General features: G+C 35.3%; 1 protein-coding gene across 4 annotated transcripts in view; it reads right to left on the bottom strand.

The window, feature by feature from the left end:
* DCAF6 (DDB1 and CUL4 associated factor 6) overlaps positions 1-22,254 on the bottom strand; it is a 93,789-nt gene that overhangs the window by 58,044 nt on the left and 13,491 nt on the right. For 3 of the 4 annotated variants that reach the window (XM_080341759.1, XM_080341760.1, XM_080341761.1), the window contains exons 2-6: positions 19,348-19,409; positions 12,938-13,030; positions 7,583-7,768; positions 2,481-2,594; positions 1,267-1,402 (exon numbers count right to left, since the gene is read on the bottom strand). In XM_080341759.1, the coding sequence (XP_080197885.1) occupies positions 1,267-1,402; positions 2,481-2,594; positions 7,583-7,768; positions 12,938-13,030; positions 19,348-19,409 (591 nt within the window). Of the gene's footprint in view, positions 1-1,266; positions 1,403-2,480; positions 2,595-3,200; positions 3,233-7,582; positions 7,769-12,937; positions 13,031-19,347; positions 19,410-22,254 lie in introns of those variants that run through there. The other variant, XM_080341762.1, reaches the window with a different exon arrangement.

Here is a 22,254-nt window from a genome sequence, read left to right as displayed (position 1 = left end):
AACAGACTGTTCCAAAACCTCATAATTTGCCACATAACTGTTTCCTGCATGGTGTATCTGTTGTGGCTCAGCATGTGCAACAGCCTATCCTTGACCACAGACAACTTCAGAGTTTATCATCTTGTACTACATAAGGACTGAAAGAGATTTTTTTTTTTTTTTAAGTGAAAAATCAATAGTTTGGTCACTAATCATAGAATACCTCACCCCTTAGACAAAGACCACAACCCCAAAACCCCACAAAATGAACAACAGAACACCATACCGATATATCTAGAAAATTTATAGTCTTTTCTCTCCTTTACTCTACAGGTCTACATTACTGAACCCATTTTATTCCTGTATTATTATTATTAGTATTATTATTATATGAGAGCAGGTACATAGCACCTTTCAATCAGCCCCCAGAATCTGTTCCTTAGGCAGTTCTCACAGAATTTTGCTGACCACTGTGATGAAAGGGAGAGATCTTATAAGAACGTTAGCCTGATGAGGGCTATTTTTATGTTTACTGAGTGATTTCTATTGTTTCCTTCCTCCTCCACCACAATCATCAACAGGAAAATGCTGCAAAAATGACAGGTTTTGTGACACTGGTTACTTGCACGAATGTGTAGGCACAGCTATGTGTAATATTTTGTATATGTCCAAGCATATAGTGACCACGCATTATAAGAAAAAGATATGTTAGAACTACATAACACACTTCTGCTTGTCACCTGGAATTTTTTAATAAAATCCTTAAGTACCTGAAGCATGCTAGCTTTCACATGAAGAATTTGTAGCTTTTCAGTGAAATTATGTCAGATGCAGCACCAAGTATCACAAAGATAAGCATACTGCATGACATTATAGAGTTCATAAGGTCCCTTCATATAAGAAACAGCACATTCCAGCATGGTAGAGTACAAGAAGAACTAAATGAAAATCCAGGTGGACCACTGGAGGCTTCAGTCACTAGGCTTTTTGGAATCTTGGAATCACATTTCAAGACATAAGAGACATTACAAAATGTTTTTTTCTGCATTCACTATACTATGTATTCCAAGACTGATGAAGAGATTAAGTTTACTTACTTCAAGACTTCTGTATTAGTAAATACTAGAGTGAAATGACTTTACTATTAAAAAGCATAGTTTTCAGAGAAGCAAGCTATACTTCAGTACTATACTTCAGTTATTCACTATCTACTTTGAAAAAAAAAAATTAACCTGAAATTGGAACTGCAAATGGTTAGAAAAGCTTATTATAAGGTATGGTTCTTACCTGTTGCTCTTGTACCAAGCATTCGTCGATCATATATTCTTACTGAGCTATCAGAACAACCCACAGCAAGATAGTAAGGGATTGGTGGACAGATTGCAACAGAAGTGGCAGCACGCCGACAGTTTATTAAAATATCCTGGAACAAACAAAAAAAACCCAGCATTCAAATAATAGCTTTGAACACTTGAAGTATAATTCTGTTTTTTACTTCAGGACACAGGCCCATTAGTCAAGGAGGTTTTGAGAAAAGTAGGTTTGGCCCTGTGAAGTTAGATTGTAAATATGTCAAAGAGAAAAGCCACTGCAGAGAAGGAAACCTAGCAGAGAAAGAAATATAGCCTGAGATTAACTAAAACAAACACACACAAAAACAAAACAAACAAACAAACAAAAACCCAAAATGAAACAACAAAAGAAAACCAAACCAAATCACAGGGACAAAATAGATAAGTTTAACAACTACAGATTTTTAAACTAGCTTGTACCTTGGATTTTCCTATGGAAACACAGTTAACTCTTGAGTCAGAAGAGCACCAAATATGCAGAAACAGTCTAAATGAATGTAAAGGATTAGAATAGATTTCATCTATGGGCAGATAACTGGGCAGAGAAAAAGAAAGAAAGAAACCCCTAGAACTCTTATGTATGCACAAAGCAGAATAAAATTAATCAAGAGTAGTAATACATACTTTGGTGTCAGTTCTTCTCCAATTCAATATTAACACTGTTTCTGACATCCAAACACAGTGGACACCACCAATACTTCACCTTCTAGGGAATAATACCAGTGACTAATTTGATCTAGTGTAATTCATCACTAAGTATTTCTGATGGAGGAACAAAGGATGCTCAAGAACACAAAGATGCAGATATTTTGAAGACTCACTTTTTGCCTCCAACTCTGCACTCTGTAGTGAGTACTGTAAACCAGACCAAGAGATTCATTTTCAGCATGGAATCTTTTCTACAATATTTGAAGCCTCACACCAAAGTTCATGAACTAAAATGTGCCAAAGGAGATATTAATTTTTTTTAAAAAAAGGAAAAAAGAAGACTCCCCAAACTTTTTTTGTTTCTTGGGAAATATGTTGTCATCTCCACCAACGACCCTGAAATCTATTATTTCTAAAAGCCTTACCAGAATTCATATCCTATGTTTGTATGATGTACAGCTCTACATTTAGGTCATCTTTATTAAAAGATTGCACTCTTACATCTTTACAATCTTCCTTTGTGCAACTTGTTTTGATTCGAGTATCAAACCATCTTACAGTGCCATCTTCACCACAAGAGAGGAAAGTATAGGGATCATTTGGTACTGTCATAATCTGCTCCGGAAAAAAAAAAAAAAAAAAAAAAAAAAGATATTAACACTTCCAGAAATACCATTAATTTGAAAATAAAAGCATCAACATTTTGAGCAGCACTAAAGACTGAAACAATTATGACTCAAATCAAGTTTTCTATTGAAATAAAGAGAAAAAACAAAAAATTGCTGATGTTTCTTAATTTTCAAGAAAAGGTTTGAACTACTGAAGTTAAACTGTGGAATGTGACATAAATATTTATAGGTCAAAACTTGGTTATTTTTACCATCTTTTAATAAGCAACACACATTTACTGTGGTTTTCAGGTAGGTAATCAATTTGCTGCAATAATTCACAGAAGCTCAGTTTATTTTCTATCATATAACAGAAGCCAATAACAAACAAAACCCTCAGAAGTATGAATGACATGAAAATACTAGTTGGCTTTTATTCTCATTGGGCCATTCCTTTACATTCAAAATAGTCCCCTGAAGCAACTATGCATTAAAGGCTCTTACTAACCTACCCTCTCACTACATTTTTTTTTTTAACTTTTTAAGACAGCATTGTATTGCACCATTTTCTGGACCTCAGCCCTACTCAAACTAGGACTCAGATGATTCTCACATGTCCATACAGGCTTCACTCAAGAAGGCCTCCTTAAAATAAAAAGGCAAGCAACCATAATGTTAAAGCTGAATTCCACAGGTCAATGAACACGCATGAAATGTCATGTCTTTACACTCTATCCCTTAAATAACATAGAATGTTGTAGAAACTAATCCATTAAATACAAAACAAATAATGTTATAGAAACTAGCAGTATTTTTCTTTTCCCACACTACTGCTACTATCAGTAGCTTCAAAGAAATTTATAAATCTACAAAAAGAAAAAAAACCAATAATACTGTAATATGCCAATTCAACACAGAGCAAATGAGAGATTCTGTAACACTTTTAACCTAATGTCTCCCAAACCCTTAAAAAAAATAACCTACGGATATCTGTAAATCTCTCTGCCTAAAGTGGGATTACGTAAAGGTAATCTCTGCAGGATTCAGCATTTCTTCTTGTAATGCTCAGTATGTCAATGGAGACAATGTGCACTGTACTACATCTTAGTGTTGACAAACAAGAAGTTTAACAGACAGAACAAAGCCAAGATTTTAACAACTTCTGAGCTAAGATGTTTGTTCTTCAATATGTTAGTGCAACATATTGAAAAGTGTTTTTGACTACACATTCACTCAAATTGATTTTATTAGTGCAGTTACTAAAGCAGTAATTTTTCTTCCATTAAATCCTTCCAGTATTTTTACTGTATTTCAATGCAGAGCTTGCATTGAAAACATTTATTGTGTTCCAAGAACGTTGATGAAGGTGGTATAACATGGCAAGCTCCTATTTCTAGTAGCTGTATTTTATTTATTTTTCTTCACACTGATGTAACAGTGCAGTACATAACTCCACTTGCACATGCCAATTTTTACGCATGGTATTACAAAACATACTATAAGTATTTTATAGTCACTAAAATGGAGAAACTAACAAGTGCAGACTCCAATAATTAAGGGTCATTGTTACTATAGTTATGTTCAACAAGTATACATTATATATAAAATCCTTTTTTACTAACTAAAAAATCCTTTTCTACTTATCTTTAAGAATATATATCTATATGACCATTTTACTGTATCAAAAACATGAAGGTAAAAGTTGTCCATAAAAGTACATTCTCTTTCTGAAATGCAATTAACATGGAGAGCAATAAAGAAAAGCATTTGGCTGAGTAAAAATAAACTTGTGATGGCCTTGTATAAACAACGAGTTCTCCAGAAACATGCTTCAAGAACTTCTCTCTCCCTCTTTCCTTACGGTACTCTACCCCAGAATTAAAAACAATTGTCCAATTATCTCACAGTTCATAACAATCTACACAAATGTCCACATTCCTGTTTCAACAGATGTTTTTGTAACATCTTGAACTGTCACAAATTCCAAATTTAAAGCACAGTATAAAATCAAACCACATTCAAATTTAGAATTAGTATCTCAGGGGCAGATGATGTTAGCTTTTGGTATTTAGAGAATCCAGTGAGTCAAAGTTCTATATTTAATATGATGATGTGGTTACATACAGCCAGGCAGTAATGTCACAGTATTTTGAAATTATTTTCCCACTCCAGAATCCTCTCAGGAACAAAGTTATGTCAGAAGCTGAAGCTGTATCTCAACCATTTGTTTAAAAATCCCTGCTGTTTACTTTATTATGCTTTCATATGCCAAGGTTCAAAAAAAGGTCTGCTATGCCACACAGTAATGCAAACATTCAATGTTCAAATATCAGGTTTAAGACATAGTAACAGAATTTATAGCCTTTATAAAAAGTAACTTCCAAAATATATTATAAAACTAGCTTTTCAAAGACTTTTTGAAGAGATCTTAAATTTAGATAAGATAAACCTAAGTGCGAAACAGGCTAAGAAAAATAACTTCAAAACCACAGTAGTTAAAATACTCAAGGTCACACAATGGCTTTGAGATCCCTTCCATTAACTGTGTTTAAAAGCAGCATAAGCCACAAAAATGCTACTGCACTACGGTCATTCAAAACGACAATGCCCTCTTTTTAACATTATTTGCTGAACAAAAATCATCCCCAACATTACCAAATATGACTGTGCAATACAGCAGACAAGTGTCCATACTCTCTTCAACTAATGATTTTGAAGCAATTTACTATATTGTGTACAACTAGTTACTGTTCAGTTATAGTCATTCCATATGGGCAACATTAAAACTTCCATCTTGATTTGATAGACTGTTTAGTTCTCCATATTTCTTCTAAACTACTAAACTATTTTTCAAACTCTTACTGTCTGTTTTGACAAGTTTAATTTGTTGTACCTATCAAATTTATATTTATCATCTGGTTTAGTAGCTTGCAATGTGCATACCATCGTTACTGATGACAAACAACACCTTGCCAAGAGACAACTAGCATCTCATATTGCAGGTTAGAAGCATTATGTTCCATCTAGCCTCCATTACTACTCCTGACCCAAAAGCACAACTGGCAACTGCTTTCGTTATATTTTCCTAGTTTGACCACTCGTTTGCAGCACCACCTGGTGTCAGTCACTTCATGTAATCAAACAAACTTGGTCAACCCAAGCTCAGGCAGATCAAAACTTCAGACCACCACAACGAGTTTTCAGGATGAGTTAAACTGCCACCAACTCTTTCATTTGCAGTACTCTGAGCAGCCCAGCCCATGACCCCAAACTTCATACACCCAAACCCACTGCTCTAATGATACTTCTACCACTACTTTCACGTCTCCACAACACAGTATCCATTCTCCTATTGTCAAGCTCAAAAATGTTTTATCTAATACTCACAGCTAGCTACTCAGGAAACAGAGGTACCAGCTGAGCCAGTAACTGGCTGCACCTCAAGCCTGCAGCCAGTCAGCAAGGGGAGAGACAGATTTCCCCAGGAACTCACAGCACAACAATCTGACTGAGCCCCTCCTCAACAAGGACATTTCAGCTTTAAGAAATAGCATCTTGGTGTCCAGATGTTCTTATGAAAAGGCAGGTTTTATTTGAGATACAGAGAACATCCAATCAACTTGTAGAATCCACAGACTACTATATATAGTCAACTTCAGTGAGAACTGAGGAGGCAGTTTAAGCTTCTGCTTGGGGGCCAAAGGGACTGATGCTATGCAAAGGAAACAGTTTCTCAATCAAAACAACTTGGAAAAATAAAGGCAGATTTTGCAAGCCTGGGATCCAGAATTACATTTTACAAAACTGAAAATACAGTCTTATATTAAACCCAGGCAAAACCAAACCAAACCCAAAACCACAAATCCCAAAAATAGAGTGTATGCCACAAGGTTCACTCAACTGACCTACAAAGTTACCCTGCACACAAGTGTTTTTGACAAAACCTTTAATGGAACGTGTAATTACAACCATAAGGATACTCGTACTACATGATCAAAAATGAATTCTGGCAGTACTTCAGACACCTTCTTTCCTCATACAACCTTTTCACACCCTCCAATTATTTTAATAGAGATTTTTAAGTATTTTGTTCACTTAACATACAAAGAAAGATTTAAAAGCTTGCTATGAAAACTGAGCTAAATAATTTTTAAAAACAATTTTTTTTGCCCTCTCTGTGTACTGTGGTAGTGCTAAAAACAAGCAATAAAACCCTGCAACTTTTATAAGCTAAGAAGGAAAAAGCAATTTTTTTTCTATTTTAAGCAAGGTAAATTTTACAGGCAGCAGATTTTGCTGTCATTAAAATAAATAAATAGATCAATAAGTCTTATTATCTTCCTAACTTAAGTAACACTTTGCTTCTTCACTTGCCTATTTATGAGAACAAAACTTCCAAGAGAGGATTGAAAATGCTGGCTCTAAATTTACACATAAAGAGTTAACTAGAATCCAAAACAGAGAATTTTACTAAAACTGTAAATACATTTTTCAGATTAAGTTATTAATACATGATGAAATAAGCATTTCTTAGAAGGATTTAAATTGTGAAAAAGACATTAAAAAAAGTTGGGGAGGTAGAATAAAAGTAAAAATGCAAAACATAGCCACTGCCCCCACACCCCAACCTACTTCAGAAATAAATTCATAGTACAATTTAAATCAGTTTTGCTCTGCAGAGGATTCTTTCAGTGAAAGTGTATTCAGCTGTTATATTTCCAAAGAAAGTGGTCTTAATTAAACTACCTTTTCTAAAGTCCTCCATTTAATTTAGACAACATATTTATCTTTTAAAGCCTACTTTAAGAAAAAAAAAAGCTAGAAGGAATGTATCACAGTATCACAGTATCACAGTATGTTCTGGATTGGAAGGGACCTCAAAAGATCATCTAGTCACTGAAATAAGGCTTTCATCAGTCTGATTAAAATCCTGGGCAACAATAAAAGAAAATAAGTATTCCATCTATCTTAAAATTATATGTTTTTGTGAGGTACCTCATAAGTAGTTCCATAGTGGCATGTATACTGGCATTGTCTGTTGGTCTCCGCATCTTGTTCGACATTTGTGTAAAAAATTACTCCATCTCCAGAACAAGATACAATCTGTTTGTCGTTGGTGCACGGTAAGAATTTTGCACTAAAAATATTGGCCCTGTGTCCTGAGCGAATGGTTGTTAAAACCTAAGGAAGAAAGAAAAAGGAAGGCTGTATAAGGAAAATATTTTCAAAGCAAATAAAGAATACGAAGATAACACAGACTCTGGTACTATAAAACATCATTTATTTACAGGCAGCCAGTAACCTACAGTTTAATACCACAGAACAGAGAAGCTGTCTTTACATAACATTCCTTCTAATAACAAACTGGTTCCACAAGAGATATTCACTTATGCACTTGCACAAAGTAGTCTGCAAAACAAAAGGACTAGAGTGCATTTGCCACCTTTTGCTTTTAAAATGCTAGTTACATATCACATCAGTTTTCTCAAAGTAAAACATTAGTCCAGGGTGACAGTGCAGCCAGCCAGCATGTCAATGGGGACAGATTTCAAAGATCTAGAATAACATGAAGAATAAGGCATTTTAACCCAAGTCAACCTTACAGACTTCAAAAATTGAAGCTACTCTTAAAATAAACTCACTTTTAAAAGGAGAACTGAAATTTATAAGAAAGGATGTTTTGAAACCAGTCAAAAATAAACATTTGAGAACATGATTACAGGGGCAATAAACTCAAGACTTGACTTAGTCTCAATGAATGTCATTCATCTACAGTATAGAAGAGGACTCATAATTTACTTCACCATTACAGGTGTTTTTAAACACTTTGTGATGGCTCTCTCTATTTCCTAACCTCCTACTTATTAGTCTATCAAAGCTGAAAAAACCCTCCATATGCTTTCCCAAGTACTAGTGAACATTCTGTTCTTACCTTATTTCTCCCATCTGCAGCTTTTAAACCAAACTGCATTTTCACCACTACTAATAGGAAAAAGATACTTACCAAGTTGTTTACAGCATAAAAATTACTTCTAAATTTCCATTCAATTAACTTAATCAAAGAAAGTATTATGCAAATGAAGTTGCTCTGTCAGTGTTAGCTCATGCCTAATATTTTACAAGTGCTATTTCACACCTTTTAAACAATTCAGTCAAAAAAAATGACAGCGTATCTGCATATTCTGAAAGCTACACAAAGCTCAGTATTTAAAAAAAAAAAAAAAATCAGAATCGGGATATATGATCCATTCATTTGATTTAAATAAATCTGCCTCTTCATTTAGATTTGTTCATATTTCTACATTTTACTGAAAACCTTCAAAACCTAGACATGCAAAAGTAATGAGGAGCTCAGTATCAAAGGAACAACTCAGAACAAGCAGTCCATAAGGTACCCTAGTTCAGATGACTGTTAAAGACATCGTCTGTCAATCCCACCTCTGATTTTACTCTATTACTACTGTGAAAAATATTTTTGTCCTGACAAGAAATCCTCTTGGATCTCCGTAATTAAAACAAACAAACCTGAACAACTAGGGGCTTCTCTACCATCTTGTCAGTTCTCTATCCACCACTTCCTCTCTATTGCTGAACACAAGCAGGCTGCCTTTTTTAATTTGTTCTGCTGTATAGGATCCTTCTCTCACCAAATGACATATGCTTTTTACTTTTCCCCCTTTTTCTCATGAACTCCAACCTAGTACCCTTGCTTTTCATGTAGTCAAAAGCTAACTTTGTCTGCTTCAGTCTTCCCCGTCTGCAGATGTCGGTTTAAACATGGATATCTACATTTGATGACTGCCCTCACACTTGTAAAAACTCAGATTTTCCTTTCCCTCCACTGTAAAGTGAAACAGCGTTCAGAAATATATGCAGCTCAACATTTCCAGTAAAGAGTTTTCTCACAGGCAGACCTAACCTCATCTTGCCTACCTCTCAATTTCCTGACTACGTTGCACAGTGTTGCAATAAAAAGTATTAAAGCATTACAGCATTTACTATATGCATAAGATTTTCCATGCCTTTCTTGAGTTGCACTGTACATCCTCTTCTACTCAGATTATTAAGTTGCCTTAGAGAAGGAAGAGGCATAAAAAGTTGCTGGTGCCTAGGCAGCAAAAAAGGTGAGAAACTGCAACATACATAATCAACCCCCAAGAGTCTAATCTTAGCTACATAGAGTGAAACAATACCATCACCTTACTCCATTGGAGCTTTTTACTACCAACAAGTAATAGGCTACACATACTTAACGACTGAGGAAAAGAGTGAGAGGAAAACAAAGAATTTCAGATGTTCTGTAAAGTACTTGACTAGCTGTAGTTAATTTAGATGTCATCATAAGTTTTGAAATTGCTTAAGTAATATGTTACATAGAATATCAGTCGAAGAGGCAACAGATTCAATAATTCATATTTAATCTCTTAAAAGTCCCGATTAAATCTTTGGGATGGGATTACTTATTCATGTAGCAATCACAGAATTTTGCATACAAGTTCCATCCTTAACAATAAGTACTTTCCTCCAAGAAAGTAGAATTTCTGTCAGCTACTCTGTTGTCTGCTTTAAACCTGACATATTGCATGTCCATATCCAAATGGAAACTCTTTACAATAAAAAGGAAAAATTCACCATAATGGACAAACCAGCGTTTTAAAAGTCACAATAAAAACCAAAATCAGTTTATAAAAGTAGGTTTATTTGAATTCTGGCTTGCTGTTTAAAAAGAAGCCTGCTGAAACAATGTAAGTCAAATATCAGTGGGTTACTAAGCCTTTCATGTTCTAGTTAATTTGGGGTTCCCACTCAAGACACTCAGCACAGAATAATTCACAATCCAGCCTTCTGCTTCCTTTGAAGAGGTCAAACCCCCTTCAGAAGCAAAGGAAAGCAAACCTAATGGAGCCTCATCCTAAGCCCTGATTTTAGAAAAGCTGGAAACCTTCAGACCCACTAAGCACCCTCCAAAGCCTCCCCAGCACTTGCTCACATGAACTGATCTCTTTCTCTCCCAGAAGGCAAACCAGGCTAAAGATTAAACAATCCTGAGTGTAACTACTCATAAGAATCCTGTTTTCACACTGGTATTAGTTGAGAGAAGCCTCAGGCTCCATTTAAAGGCTTTGAAAAAGGAGTGCTCAACCTCATGTAAATACATGAATTCTCATCTTCTTGTACCTCCCTTGTAGCAAGATGAGCTTTAGCTTCAAACTCTGCCCTCTCCCTGCTCCCAGTATCGTGATGCCTAAAACAAACAAAATGAGGAAGAAAACATCCACAAGAATTCTCAGCTATCTCAAAGTATAATAAAGTGCTCATATTTTTGTTTTAGACTTGAAATTACCTCTAGTAGTCACAGTACTGCATTTCTCAGGTGCACAAACGCTATAAACATATAATCTATATTCAGAAAAATTTATCCTGAGACACATTACATAGTAACAATTAACATTTGCATCTGGCCATACATAACACAAACCACAGTGACTTACCTAAACTCATGTACCTAAAATCAGTTAAACAAGATTAAATACTTCCTTATTAAAGTTATTTTACTAACACAGAAGACTATATTGATGGCTGAAGTCTATTTTTGCTACTTTACGTAGCTTCTAAGAGAAACTAAGGTGATAATGATATCCGTCAAGATGATAGAATTACAGTAGAGTTCTAGTACCAATATCAATTTGCTCCCTTTTCCTGTATTGATTCTGTTACTCAAGCCAGAGAAAATAAGCTAACACAGTTGTAACAGTCATTAAAAAAATAGCATCTCTACTACATTTCAGTAACAACACTGATTAACAGCAACTCTTCTCGCTAGTATCTGCTGTTTTATAATTGCACCTGCATATAATTGCATATATGCATATAATTGCACCTGCATATAATAAGGAAAAAAATAGTAAAAAAAAAAAAAAAAAAATCTACTCTGCTGTTATGTATAAAAATAGCAAAACTGACTGTTAAAAATAAGAAAACATCTCCAAAATTACTCATTTAAGTGCAGCAGTAGTACACAAGGAAGAAAAAAAAAAACAAAAACATCCCATAAGCGCATAAAGTTTAAATTAATGCATCTGTTAAAATATTACAATATTTAAATGTAATAATTATATAAGATAATGATGTAGCAACTATCCCATAGTGACATATTACAATAAACATTGCACAGTAACTACTGTTGAACACCCTTTACTTGCATGAAAAATTTCTACTTTGCAAGTCTCTCCACCACTCACTTTGGAACACACACTTCATCCACCTCATAGCTGTCCTAGATACCTTTTCTTCTTCAGCTGAACTCCCAGCCCAAGAGAAACCTTGGTCTAATGATACTGATTTGAACTTTGTCAGATTGAAACCAACATTTGAAAAGAAGAGAAGTTTGGGAGCTATGGGTCATTTGGGAAAGTGAGGAAAAGGGCCTTACCTACAGACAGAGGCAACACTCCACTATTTTCCCACCACAGCTGTTCAGGAAGGTAAAATATTGCTGCCTTCATAACCTTGTATTTAAACTCTCTTCCACCATATCAACCACGCATTTTGGTTCCCCCACCACGTTTAATTTTTCAGTACTTTTTCAGCGTTTATTTCTCAACCTCTGAGAAAGCACAGGAGAGAGGACTTCACTGGAACTTTGCTGCATAGGATCCCCAGCACCCAAGGACATAGTTCAGAGCATCTGTTCTATCAAACTATCAGCACCTCTTTAAAGAGCAGTGTGAAACGCTGCTACTACATGATGGATGCGAGCTGAAAGCTGATGGAAGCCATCTGACTGCATCATAACCCATGTGAGTATAGAAGTGGAACAGCAGAGACCTTTAAAGCACTTTCCCCTTCACAAATCTCCTTCCCCTATTTCAATACAAATTCTTCTGCATCCACACACATGCACACACAAGGCAATGTCATTTCAAATGGTAATAAAGTATTTTAAACAAGATTAACACTTCAACAACATCAGAAAGACAGCCTGGTATATTACATACAGCAAAAGGTAAGCCAATATTTTTAAACTAAAATGAAATGGAAAACAATTTATCTGACGGTAAGATTTCACAAGAACTACTGAATCCTATTGCTAATTCTGACACTAATCTGTTGTGAGACCATGTTCCTTTTGTGCCAGACCACCTACCGTAAAATGGGATAATACCCATATTGCAAGGGATTAGAATACTAAGGTTTTAAAGCATTTTGAAGTTTTATTCCCATTTATAAACACTATTAAGTGCCTGATATTATCTTTGTCAGGTAATAATTAATATCTGAAAAATAACATCTTGAAAACTATCTTAATATCTTATTTGAAAATTACTGAGTATCCAGAAACAAACCTACCTTTCTGCTGTAGGGATTACTTATTACCAGATTGGTGTCATCAGAACCAGATAAAATATATTCTCCTGTATCATTCCAGCAAATTGTATTCACCTGCATGAATTAACAAAAAATAGTTTAGACTTACATTAATTCCATTTTCATAATATTAAAACATTAATAATAATCCATCACTACAGAAACAGGAATTAACAAATTCAATTGAAATGATGTAATTTCTAAGCATCTAGGAAAGAAAAAAAGAGTGTTTTTAAAACAAATTGATAAGGGAATCACCTGCTTCACCTATGGCATCTCAATGGTATCTGCTCCTGAAGAGTCCATCAGGTAAATTAAGCTTTCCCACAAAGGCCTCAGCAGACACAATTTTACATATTCAGGTGTTTTAATGTAACAAAGGTATTCTGCAGAGTTCTCCAAATTTGAACTGGAGGGCATCACAATGCTCTCGTTATTTTATCTTCACCATATTTAAATTCTGAACATCCATTGTTTTGTATACTTTTCAGTGACCACACCTTCTCAGGGATAATGTGAAAAGCACCACACAATTCACCCCAGGTCCCTTTTGAGAAGTGTGAGTATGTTGAGAAAGAAGAATCCTGCAGTGAGGTACAAATTCATATTGCGAGAACTTTACAATACATTTCCTTATCAATTCTCCTTTTCACAAGACTGTGTTTAATAACGTGTCAGTGAAACAAAGCTATAAAAGCACTAAAAATCCAGGAAGCTCAGAAAGTATCCTGAGAGTAACCTGCCTTCAAGCAGCAGCTCATGCACAAGCAATGACTGCATGCATGAGTGTGATTTCAAGTAGCCTCTAAAGGAGCTTTAAGTGTCAAACTGCAGCCATCAACATCTTCTGTTGGCACAATAACTGCCTTAGTGTGATATATCAGATTGGACTATATAATTAGTAAAAAACCCACTTCATTCTAAATCCTTCTCTTATGCTTTTTTTCTTTTTTTAAATTCAAACGTCTCATCCTGAGCCCAAACCACAAAAATATTTATGTTCAAAATAAATACACCCATTTTAATTACTATTTTGATCACAAGCTTAGTTGGGGTCCTTAATTAGGCAAAGCTGCAAAATCAGAATTAGCTGTTTTAGATGGATCGTATGGGAAACAACTTGAGATATTTGTTGTAGAGCTTTAAATCAACTTTTGCCACTCAAAACCAAACAAACAACAAAACAAAAACAAAGCTCTGTGTTACAACAGACATGCCTATGGCACAGTTAGCTCAATGCTCAGCAGCAGTCAAATAATGTTAGGAATCATTGGGAAATGCACAGAAAAGTAAACTTCATTCTGTCAGTGTACATCCATGCATGGCAAATCTGTGTATTCCACACTGTGCAGTTTTGGTTCATATCCCACTCCCGTATTCTCCATTTCTATTACCACCCATTTGAAAAGACGAATTTTCAAAAATAATTTCTAGGGTGATCATAGGTATCTAGCACTTTTAATAGCAAGAAACAATTCATTTGTACTGCTCTGGGGAGGGGATATGCCAGAAACTAATGAAATCGTGAATAACATGAAAAAAAGGAAATCATTTTCCATGGATCTTTACGGTCCACGAAATGGAAGGCCTGCAATGAAACTAACACATGTCATTTTATTAAAACCGGAATTCATTGTCATGGAATGTCCTAAACACCAGAAGTAGAATAATACGCATACTCAAAGAAAAATTATTAGAAACAAAGATGCAACTTTCATCTCCATCTGTCCATTAAAATATGATCTGTTCTCTAGAATAACCTTCAAGTACTGTGTCTGCTTGCCCTGCCTGAACTTTCCTCAAAAATCAGTACTGGCCATTGTCGGGGCCAAGTTATCAGGTTTGACTGAGCACTGGTATGACCTTGCATGGCTGCTTCTATGATTTTACAACCCTGGCTGTCGATCACAGAGAACTATGCATTCAACTAGCCCCCATACCATCTATCATTGACGCAACCTGTCCTGACAATGACTGTATTTTAAAAGTGTTGTCAAACACGGCACAGTAATATAGCTAGGGCAAACACAAAATCCAACCATGTTCATCTTCATCTACGTTTCCTTTCAGGCAGAAAAATACTGTCATTGCCCTAAAGAAACCAAAATGCTTATACAAGTATACAAGAACAGAAACAAGAACAAAACACTGAAAAAAGAAGGAAGCTGCCAAAAAAAATTAAAAACATGATGTAAGAAAGAAGGGGGTAGAAGTGGATGTGTGTGTGTGTCCAAAAACAATATCTGAAGGACAGGAAAGCAGAGAAAGCATTGAAGATGCAAAGGGGAATGGCATGATTTCTAAACTGCAGGGTCACAAGCCTACACAAGACATCAATCATTCTCCTTCTAAATTCCAATTCCATTCCACTGATTGCCCCAGGGTTGAGCAATTACAATACACTCTACCCAGGCCAACATTGGTTCAGAAAAAATCCTGAAGTGAGATGACATAACCAAATGTGTGATATAGGTCTATAACTAAACAGGCTTTTTTTTCTGTACCAAATCACATTCTCAACATTACTGTAAAAAAAAAAAAACAAAAAAAAAAACACCAACCAAAAAAAAAAAACCAAAAAAACAACAAACAAACAAACAAACAAAGTCTTTCAGTGGAATAACCTTGATTATTTTTCCAGAGAAGACTGACTTGTCAGCAAGTGGTCAATACACTACATTTCTCAGTGTTCAGTACAACCTATTGACCAACAGTGAATATGTACAATCAACATGCATTACAAACAGATGCTTGATAAAAGCATATTTTAAAAGTTCTCATGTCTCATTCCATGGTGGCAAACCCACAATTGAAATACACAGTAAAATGAGATCTAGGTATAAAATTCATTTGTATTTCAAAACCATGTAGAAAAGCTACGTGTCTACAACTTTCACAGTCACTTGACACCCAACTAATAGCATAATGTAACAGTTACTACACTAAGGGTTTGAAATTCTTGGAAAAAGGTGTTGGAGCAAAAAGAAAGGATATATTGAATGCAAATTAGCCAATTACTAACAAGATAAGAAAAGTCAAAGGGTGTGTAATTAGCTTTTTTCTATTAAGAATTCTGTTATTATCAACCATATCTAATTTTATTTGCCTCACAACTAGTCTTGAAAGGAAGCAGCAGGCACTTCTGATTCATTAGTCAAATAGTGAAAAGTAAATTTACTGTCTCTGTGTTTTCCTCAAAGATGATGCAGTCAATCGGGGAAAAGGGGAAAAGGGGAAAAGGGGAAAAGGGGGAAAGGGGAAAAGGGGGAAAGGGGGAAAGGGGAAAAGGGGAAAAGGGGAAAAGGGGAAAAGGGGAAAAGGGGAAAAGGGGAAAAGAAAAGAAAGGAAAAAAAAAAGAAAAAAAAATAAGAAAAAACCCCACACCTTACAATAAAAAAGCAAGTTCCTCACTTCTATGCATTGTAACAGTAGATTTAACTCTTTTGTGAATAGATTAACAGAATACAAGAAACAGAAGAAAGCAAATAAAAACAGCTGTAGATATCCAGAATACCAGAAAGAGCTCTCAAGCAAAAAAGGGGATGAAAAGGAACTACTTTTCATCTACTGAGGAAAAGGTAAAAAACTGCATGTTCTAACAATATGCAAACAAACTGCCTATACTAATTTAAGCTATTGAATTGAATGTCTATACATAGTAATGAGAAATTATTCCTCCAGGTAATCCTCTTTTCTTTATCTGAAAATGTAGTATTTGTTCATGTCAAAGGCTCCACCTAGGTATGCACTCTGCAGTCCTGCATTCCTCATTTTTCACAGGACCAGAACTGAAAGAAAATAAGTGATACTTTTACTTCAATTTGATACAGTTTAGCATTGTTTTCTCCTCTCCTTTCCTCATACTTCAATCACTGCTGGTTCAAATTGATTCTCTTTCAAGATTTCCCCTTTGGATTTAGCCATGTCATACAGAAATCATCTTTATACTAATTTTCTCATTATCTTAAGCTCCCTTTAGAGTTAACAAGGAAAATGGCAACTTCTGGCATACATATGATCTCACTGCATTGGACAACATGAATCTTGTCAAAAGAGGCAAATCATGCCCTGGAAGGATGACAAGGTTACAAGCAAACATCAATTATCCAGTAGACTAATTCAATTTCTTCACTACTGCTAGAAACTGTATCTTCAAACAAGATGGAAAATTGCACTATTTCAAAGACAATGTTACCTAAACTCTAAGATGAAAATACAAATAAACCAAAAAGGTATTACAGTAATACTACTGCTAGAAGAGTGAGTATACTTGGAAGTAATGAATAGAACTATCCCATTCTTCAAAAATATTGTACCTGAGTATGATTACACTGGTCATATTTCCCACAGGATCTCTCTTTTGTGTAACACAGAACAAATGGTAAGTAGGAAGTTGGACTTTACTCTTATCCTCCATTAGAAAAAAAAACCTTTTGCCTCAAGTATGTTGTCCACCATGTCCAATTACACAGCATGCTTTACATAGAAAATACAAGTCACACCTTATTCCACAGAAGAAAATGATCTTAAACAAACAAAACAAAAAACAACAAACTCCAACCCCCACTCTCCAAAAAAACCCAACCACATCCCACCAAAAAAAAAAAAAACAAAAAAACCAAAAAAAAAAACAAAAAAAAAAACCAAACAAAATCAAACAAACAAAAAAAACCCAGAAACATCCCTAGTAAGACAACTATGGCATTTATTCCTCACATTTGAAATACATACTGATTCAATAATCATGAGGGAAAAGAGACTAATATGATAATTTACCACTGATGGTATAAGAATTTCAATCGGTAAGGGTATTGTAATTTCATTTACTTTTATTTCACAGATTTTTTTTTTAAAGAAAGTAGTAAGAAATTATACTGAATGGATTTTGGCCATAAAAGATTATTCCCTGAAAAAAACACACAGTGAATGACATAAGAACTCTCTAATACACCATTCTTTAAAGGTGGATAGTTCTGAGCAAATTTAATTTCTAAAGACATTTTTCAAATTGTAGCAGTATTTTAAACACCTGCATATAATGGTGTAAGTTCACAATTAATTGTTTTAGTGGGTAGAAAATGTTTTAAGTTAGGCTACATGTTAAAGCACGCTTTCAAAGCTAACACAATCAATTCAAAATGAATTTTCAACTACATACCCACCAGGCAGGCCCAAGCAACACCACATAGCCAACATCAAATACGTAATTTCTGCTATGTGACACAGAGGTAGTTAACTCGTTCTGGAGACGTGGTGGGATGGCTCCTGTGACCGGAGTGTTTGAATGGAAGGACAGGCTGGTGGGGGGATATCACCCTCTAAGTCAATGACCAGCTGGACTGCACAGAGCTCTGCTTGGGGATGGATAAGGAGCCAACTAAGAATTTATGGGTCAGAATTAAAGGGAGGGTGAGGGCAGGTGACATTATAGACGGGGTCTGCTACAGGCCACCCAACCAGGAAGAACTAGTGGATGAGGCCCTCTATAGGCAGATAGAAGCAGCCTCACTAGGGAAGATGTGGGCCCTCTCCAGAAGGAAATGGGAGACCTGGTTATGGATATGGAGAAGACTGAGGTACTCAATGAGTTTTTTGCCTCAGTTTTCACTGGGAAGTGCTGTAGCTACATCACCCAAGTCACAGCAGGCAAAGGCAGGGACTGGAGAATGAAGAACTGCCTGCTGTAGGAGAAAAACATGTTTGAGACCATTTAAGGAACCTGAAGATGCACAAGTCCATGGGACCTGATAAGATGCATCTGCAGGTCCTGAGGGAACTGTCTAAGCCACTATCCATCATATGTGAAAGGTCATAGCAGTCTGGTAAAGTTCCCACTGACTGGAAAAGGGGAAACAAAGTATTTAAATAAGCAATATTTCAAGTTATGTTATTGCCTTTCAAGGGAGGCTTATTTTTGTTTTTATTCTCTCTTTAAATAAACACATAGCACTTGATCATTTGCTTTTTAGATCTGGAGAACAAATCACTTAAGACACTAATACAGCTCTAAGTCAACAGAATATATCAACACAGCACAAAACCACTAAAAATTCCATTTAAAGGCTTAAGATGAGTTCTAAGTGAAAAGATAGCATGAGTTTTCCTGGCACAGGAGACTAATTCATTCAGCAGTGTGACACGGTATTATGGTACAGGAACAGGATTTTGTTTTGCTTCAAAGGTAAAGTGTCAGATGTTTAAGAATAAACAAGCACCCATACAATTCAGATGTAGGTCTCTACTAGTGCAGTTTCCCAGCTCAGCTTTAATACATGTTATTTGCATTTTTAAGTAAGAAACTATTGCCATGGCAGAAAAAAAAAAATAAAAAAAATCAAAAAAATCACAATTTATCATCTTTTAACAAACAAAAAAACCAACAAGTGACTTACACATCCATCATGCACATTCAAGGTTGCTTCAAGTTTTAATCTTTGGATAAATTCTCTTCTCCCTGTGAAGAAAAATACTAATTATAACCTCTTTTACAAAACAGTTACACTGAACAAGTTATTAAGATCCTGGTAATGGGCACTAACAGGTAAAAACCTAAAAAAAATAAAGAACAAGAATATAAATGTAAGTCTTGAAACAATTCATATGGTTCTCATGTTACAAATGTTAAGACAAGCATCATATTTGCTGGCTCTTCCACTACCTTTAATAAGAGCACAGAAATGACAAAATTAACATTTCACAGGTTCACAGTACGATGCTTCCTCTAAAACGAATAGCTATAAAGTAGAAAATAACCTTATGATTATTGGGTTAACTTATCTGAAAGACAGAAAGAAGTATGACTTCTTCTATAGGAATATAAAGAAAAATGTGTTTGGGTCTCAAGTAGAAAGTAAAACTTCGTCTCATATTTTCAGCAAAGAACTGGAAGTTGATCTTGCAAGCATTATCTGCAACTCTACATCTCTTAAACTAGACAAAACCCAACTTCAATTTTATTATTGATGTTGCATTTTTAAAAAGTAATTTTGAAGTCCAGTATGATTCCATTTGATATGTACTTAAGGAATAAAACACGAAGAAAAATTTTGGAAAAGTGGCGTGAAAGGAAGAGATGAAGAAGAAAGAAGAAATCTATAAATGCATATTGAGTTAGGCAAGGGCCCTTATTCCCTATATACAAGCTGATGTACCACTGCACTTAAAATTGCTACTGTACTATACACAAGAAGATGGAAAGAGAAAGTGCATTGAAAATAACGTGGTTTCTTCCTGAAATAGATGTTCAAACAAATAGCTCCAACTTTCATTTAAGAGTGCCTCCATTTTATGACAATAGGTTGTAATGAACCTAAGAATCCCCAGAAAGAACTTTCCCAAAAGACAAATACTGATGCAGAACCATTTCAGAGCCCAATGTTGCCTCTGGCACTGTAGTACAAATTTGGAAAAGTAATTTCTCCTCTCATCACTTGTTTCCACTTAATGCTTTTTATTTGTCCCATATACACTCCAGCACTATAAAAGAACATCTGGTATCTATACCTTGTCCCTCACAATCACAGGCTGCCAAAGCACAACCATCTGAGTGAGAAGCAGGCACTGAGCGCCCACCACACTCTCTCAGAGACTCAGAAACCCTTCAAGCCATACCAGTTCCCACAGGTACACCTGCACCTCATTCAATGTTCATACAGCTTTCCCTTCATGAAAAGGTATATTTTGGTGCCAAGTTTTTGTTGGAACCAGAAGTCACCTCCAAAATTCAAAATAACTCATAAGCTCAAGTACCACATTAGATGACAAGCATACTTTGGTAAAATATTTTTTCATTTTTAAGAGGAGGTACTGGCTGGGAGAAATGGTTATAAATGGCTTGCTTTTAAAGCACACATAAGCTAGCTTAAAAAAAGATTAAAACCATACGCTCTTGTGCCCCATTTTATAGACACTGAAATTGTGACATGACAGAAGTGCTACAATTTCTGTTAACAAAGAATAGTCATCATTAGAGAGAGATGAAAATAATGAACTTAATCTTATGCACCATGCACTACCAGCAAGAATGTATGTTTTCTAGAATTCGGAACCTAGAGTTCACTATTCTTTCTTTACCACTGTTTGTTATCCTTTTTTTCCTCTAGAGAAAGAGACTTTGAACTTAGGTCCTTAATGGCTGGTTTATTGTATTTTTCAGTTAAATCCTATTATTTTTTCAAAGCCTACTATGTTCTCCAATCACTGAACACTAGGTGTATTTTCAGTGAGGATTTTCAGGTTAATTTGATTTCTACAACATGTGCTTGTAAGTAAAAGTGAATACGAAGGTGGGAAATAGCACCTGCTGTATGCTTATATATCACTTTGCGTAATAGAAAACAACAATTTGCTTCCAGGGTGCTACTGCAATGTAATATACTGCACAATTATTTGAGACCCCCAATAGGATAACTTCGCTAAGAAAGGCATACTCTGCTGGCCTACACAAATATCCACTGTTTATCAGTCCCATCACATTTTCACTTGCAGAACAGAAAAGTCTGATAGCAGTGGATGACTCTTGGGCTTAAGACTATATGCATAAAACACATCTGGAAGTGAGGTGATATCTGCAGACCAACACGCTTGGTGAGAAGCCTCTGTACAGAAACACTGAAGGAGATGAACTCGTTTTTAAGACCAAGCAGAGCAACAGGTTTTCCTCCCTCCCGTATGGTCTGGTTTTAATCCAAAATTACTTAAATCAGCAAGCAAGAAACACTAAATGTGTTCTAATCACATCTTCAATTGCAAATTTTATTTCCTTAAAGAAGTCTATTGACAAAATTGAAGTCTCTTGGTTAGATTAGGATTTTTTCAGTCTTAATAAGAACACAGTAGCTATACAAGTTTCAAGAAATGTTTAACTTGACATACAGACATATGGTGTCTCCCATACTTCCACTCTGCAATTTAAAACGAAAGAAATTATTAGGATTGCACATGCCAGCATGTGCGATTTGTTATCTATGTGATTACTTATTTATCTAAAAATTGATATGAGGGAGGAATTAAACACATGCAAAACTACAGAAGTTTCCTCATTCCCTAAAGCAAAAAAGGGGCAATGGAGAAAACAGTAAAAATGTTTTGCTTTCAAAAGACTTCTTATTTCATAAAGTCTAAAACACAATAAGACAACTGAATGTATTGTTTCTAGTTAATCTTGTCATTCAAAACCAGAACCACCAGATCCTGATTTTTTTTTCCTAAAAGAACTACTCAAATTGATCTGCAGAAAATACTGTCTCTGCATTTGCTGTTGTTAAAAGCTGAGTAAAGTAAGTGATATTTAAGTCACT

The sequence above is a fragment of the Nesoenas mayeri genome (assembly GCF_963082525.1).
Source record: "Nesoenas mayeri genome assembly, chromosome: 1".
NCBI lineage: Eukaryota > Metazoa > Chordata > Aves > Columbiformes > Columbidae > Nesoenas > Nesoenas mayeri.
The sequence above is the reverse complement of the archived record's forward strand: the minus strand, read 5'-3'. Positions and strand labels throughout refer to the sequence as shown.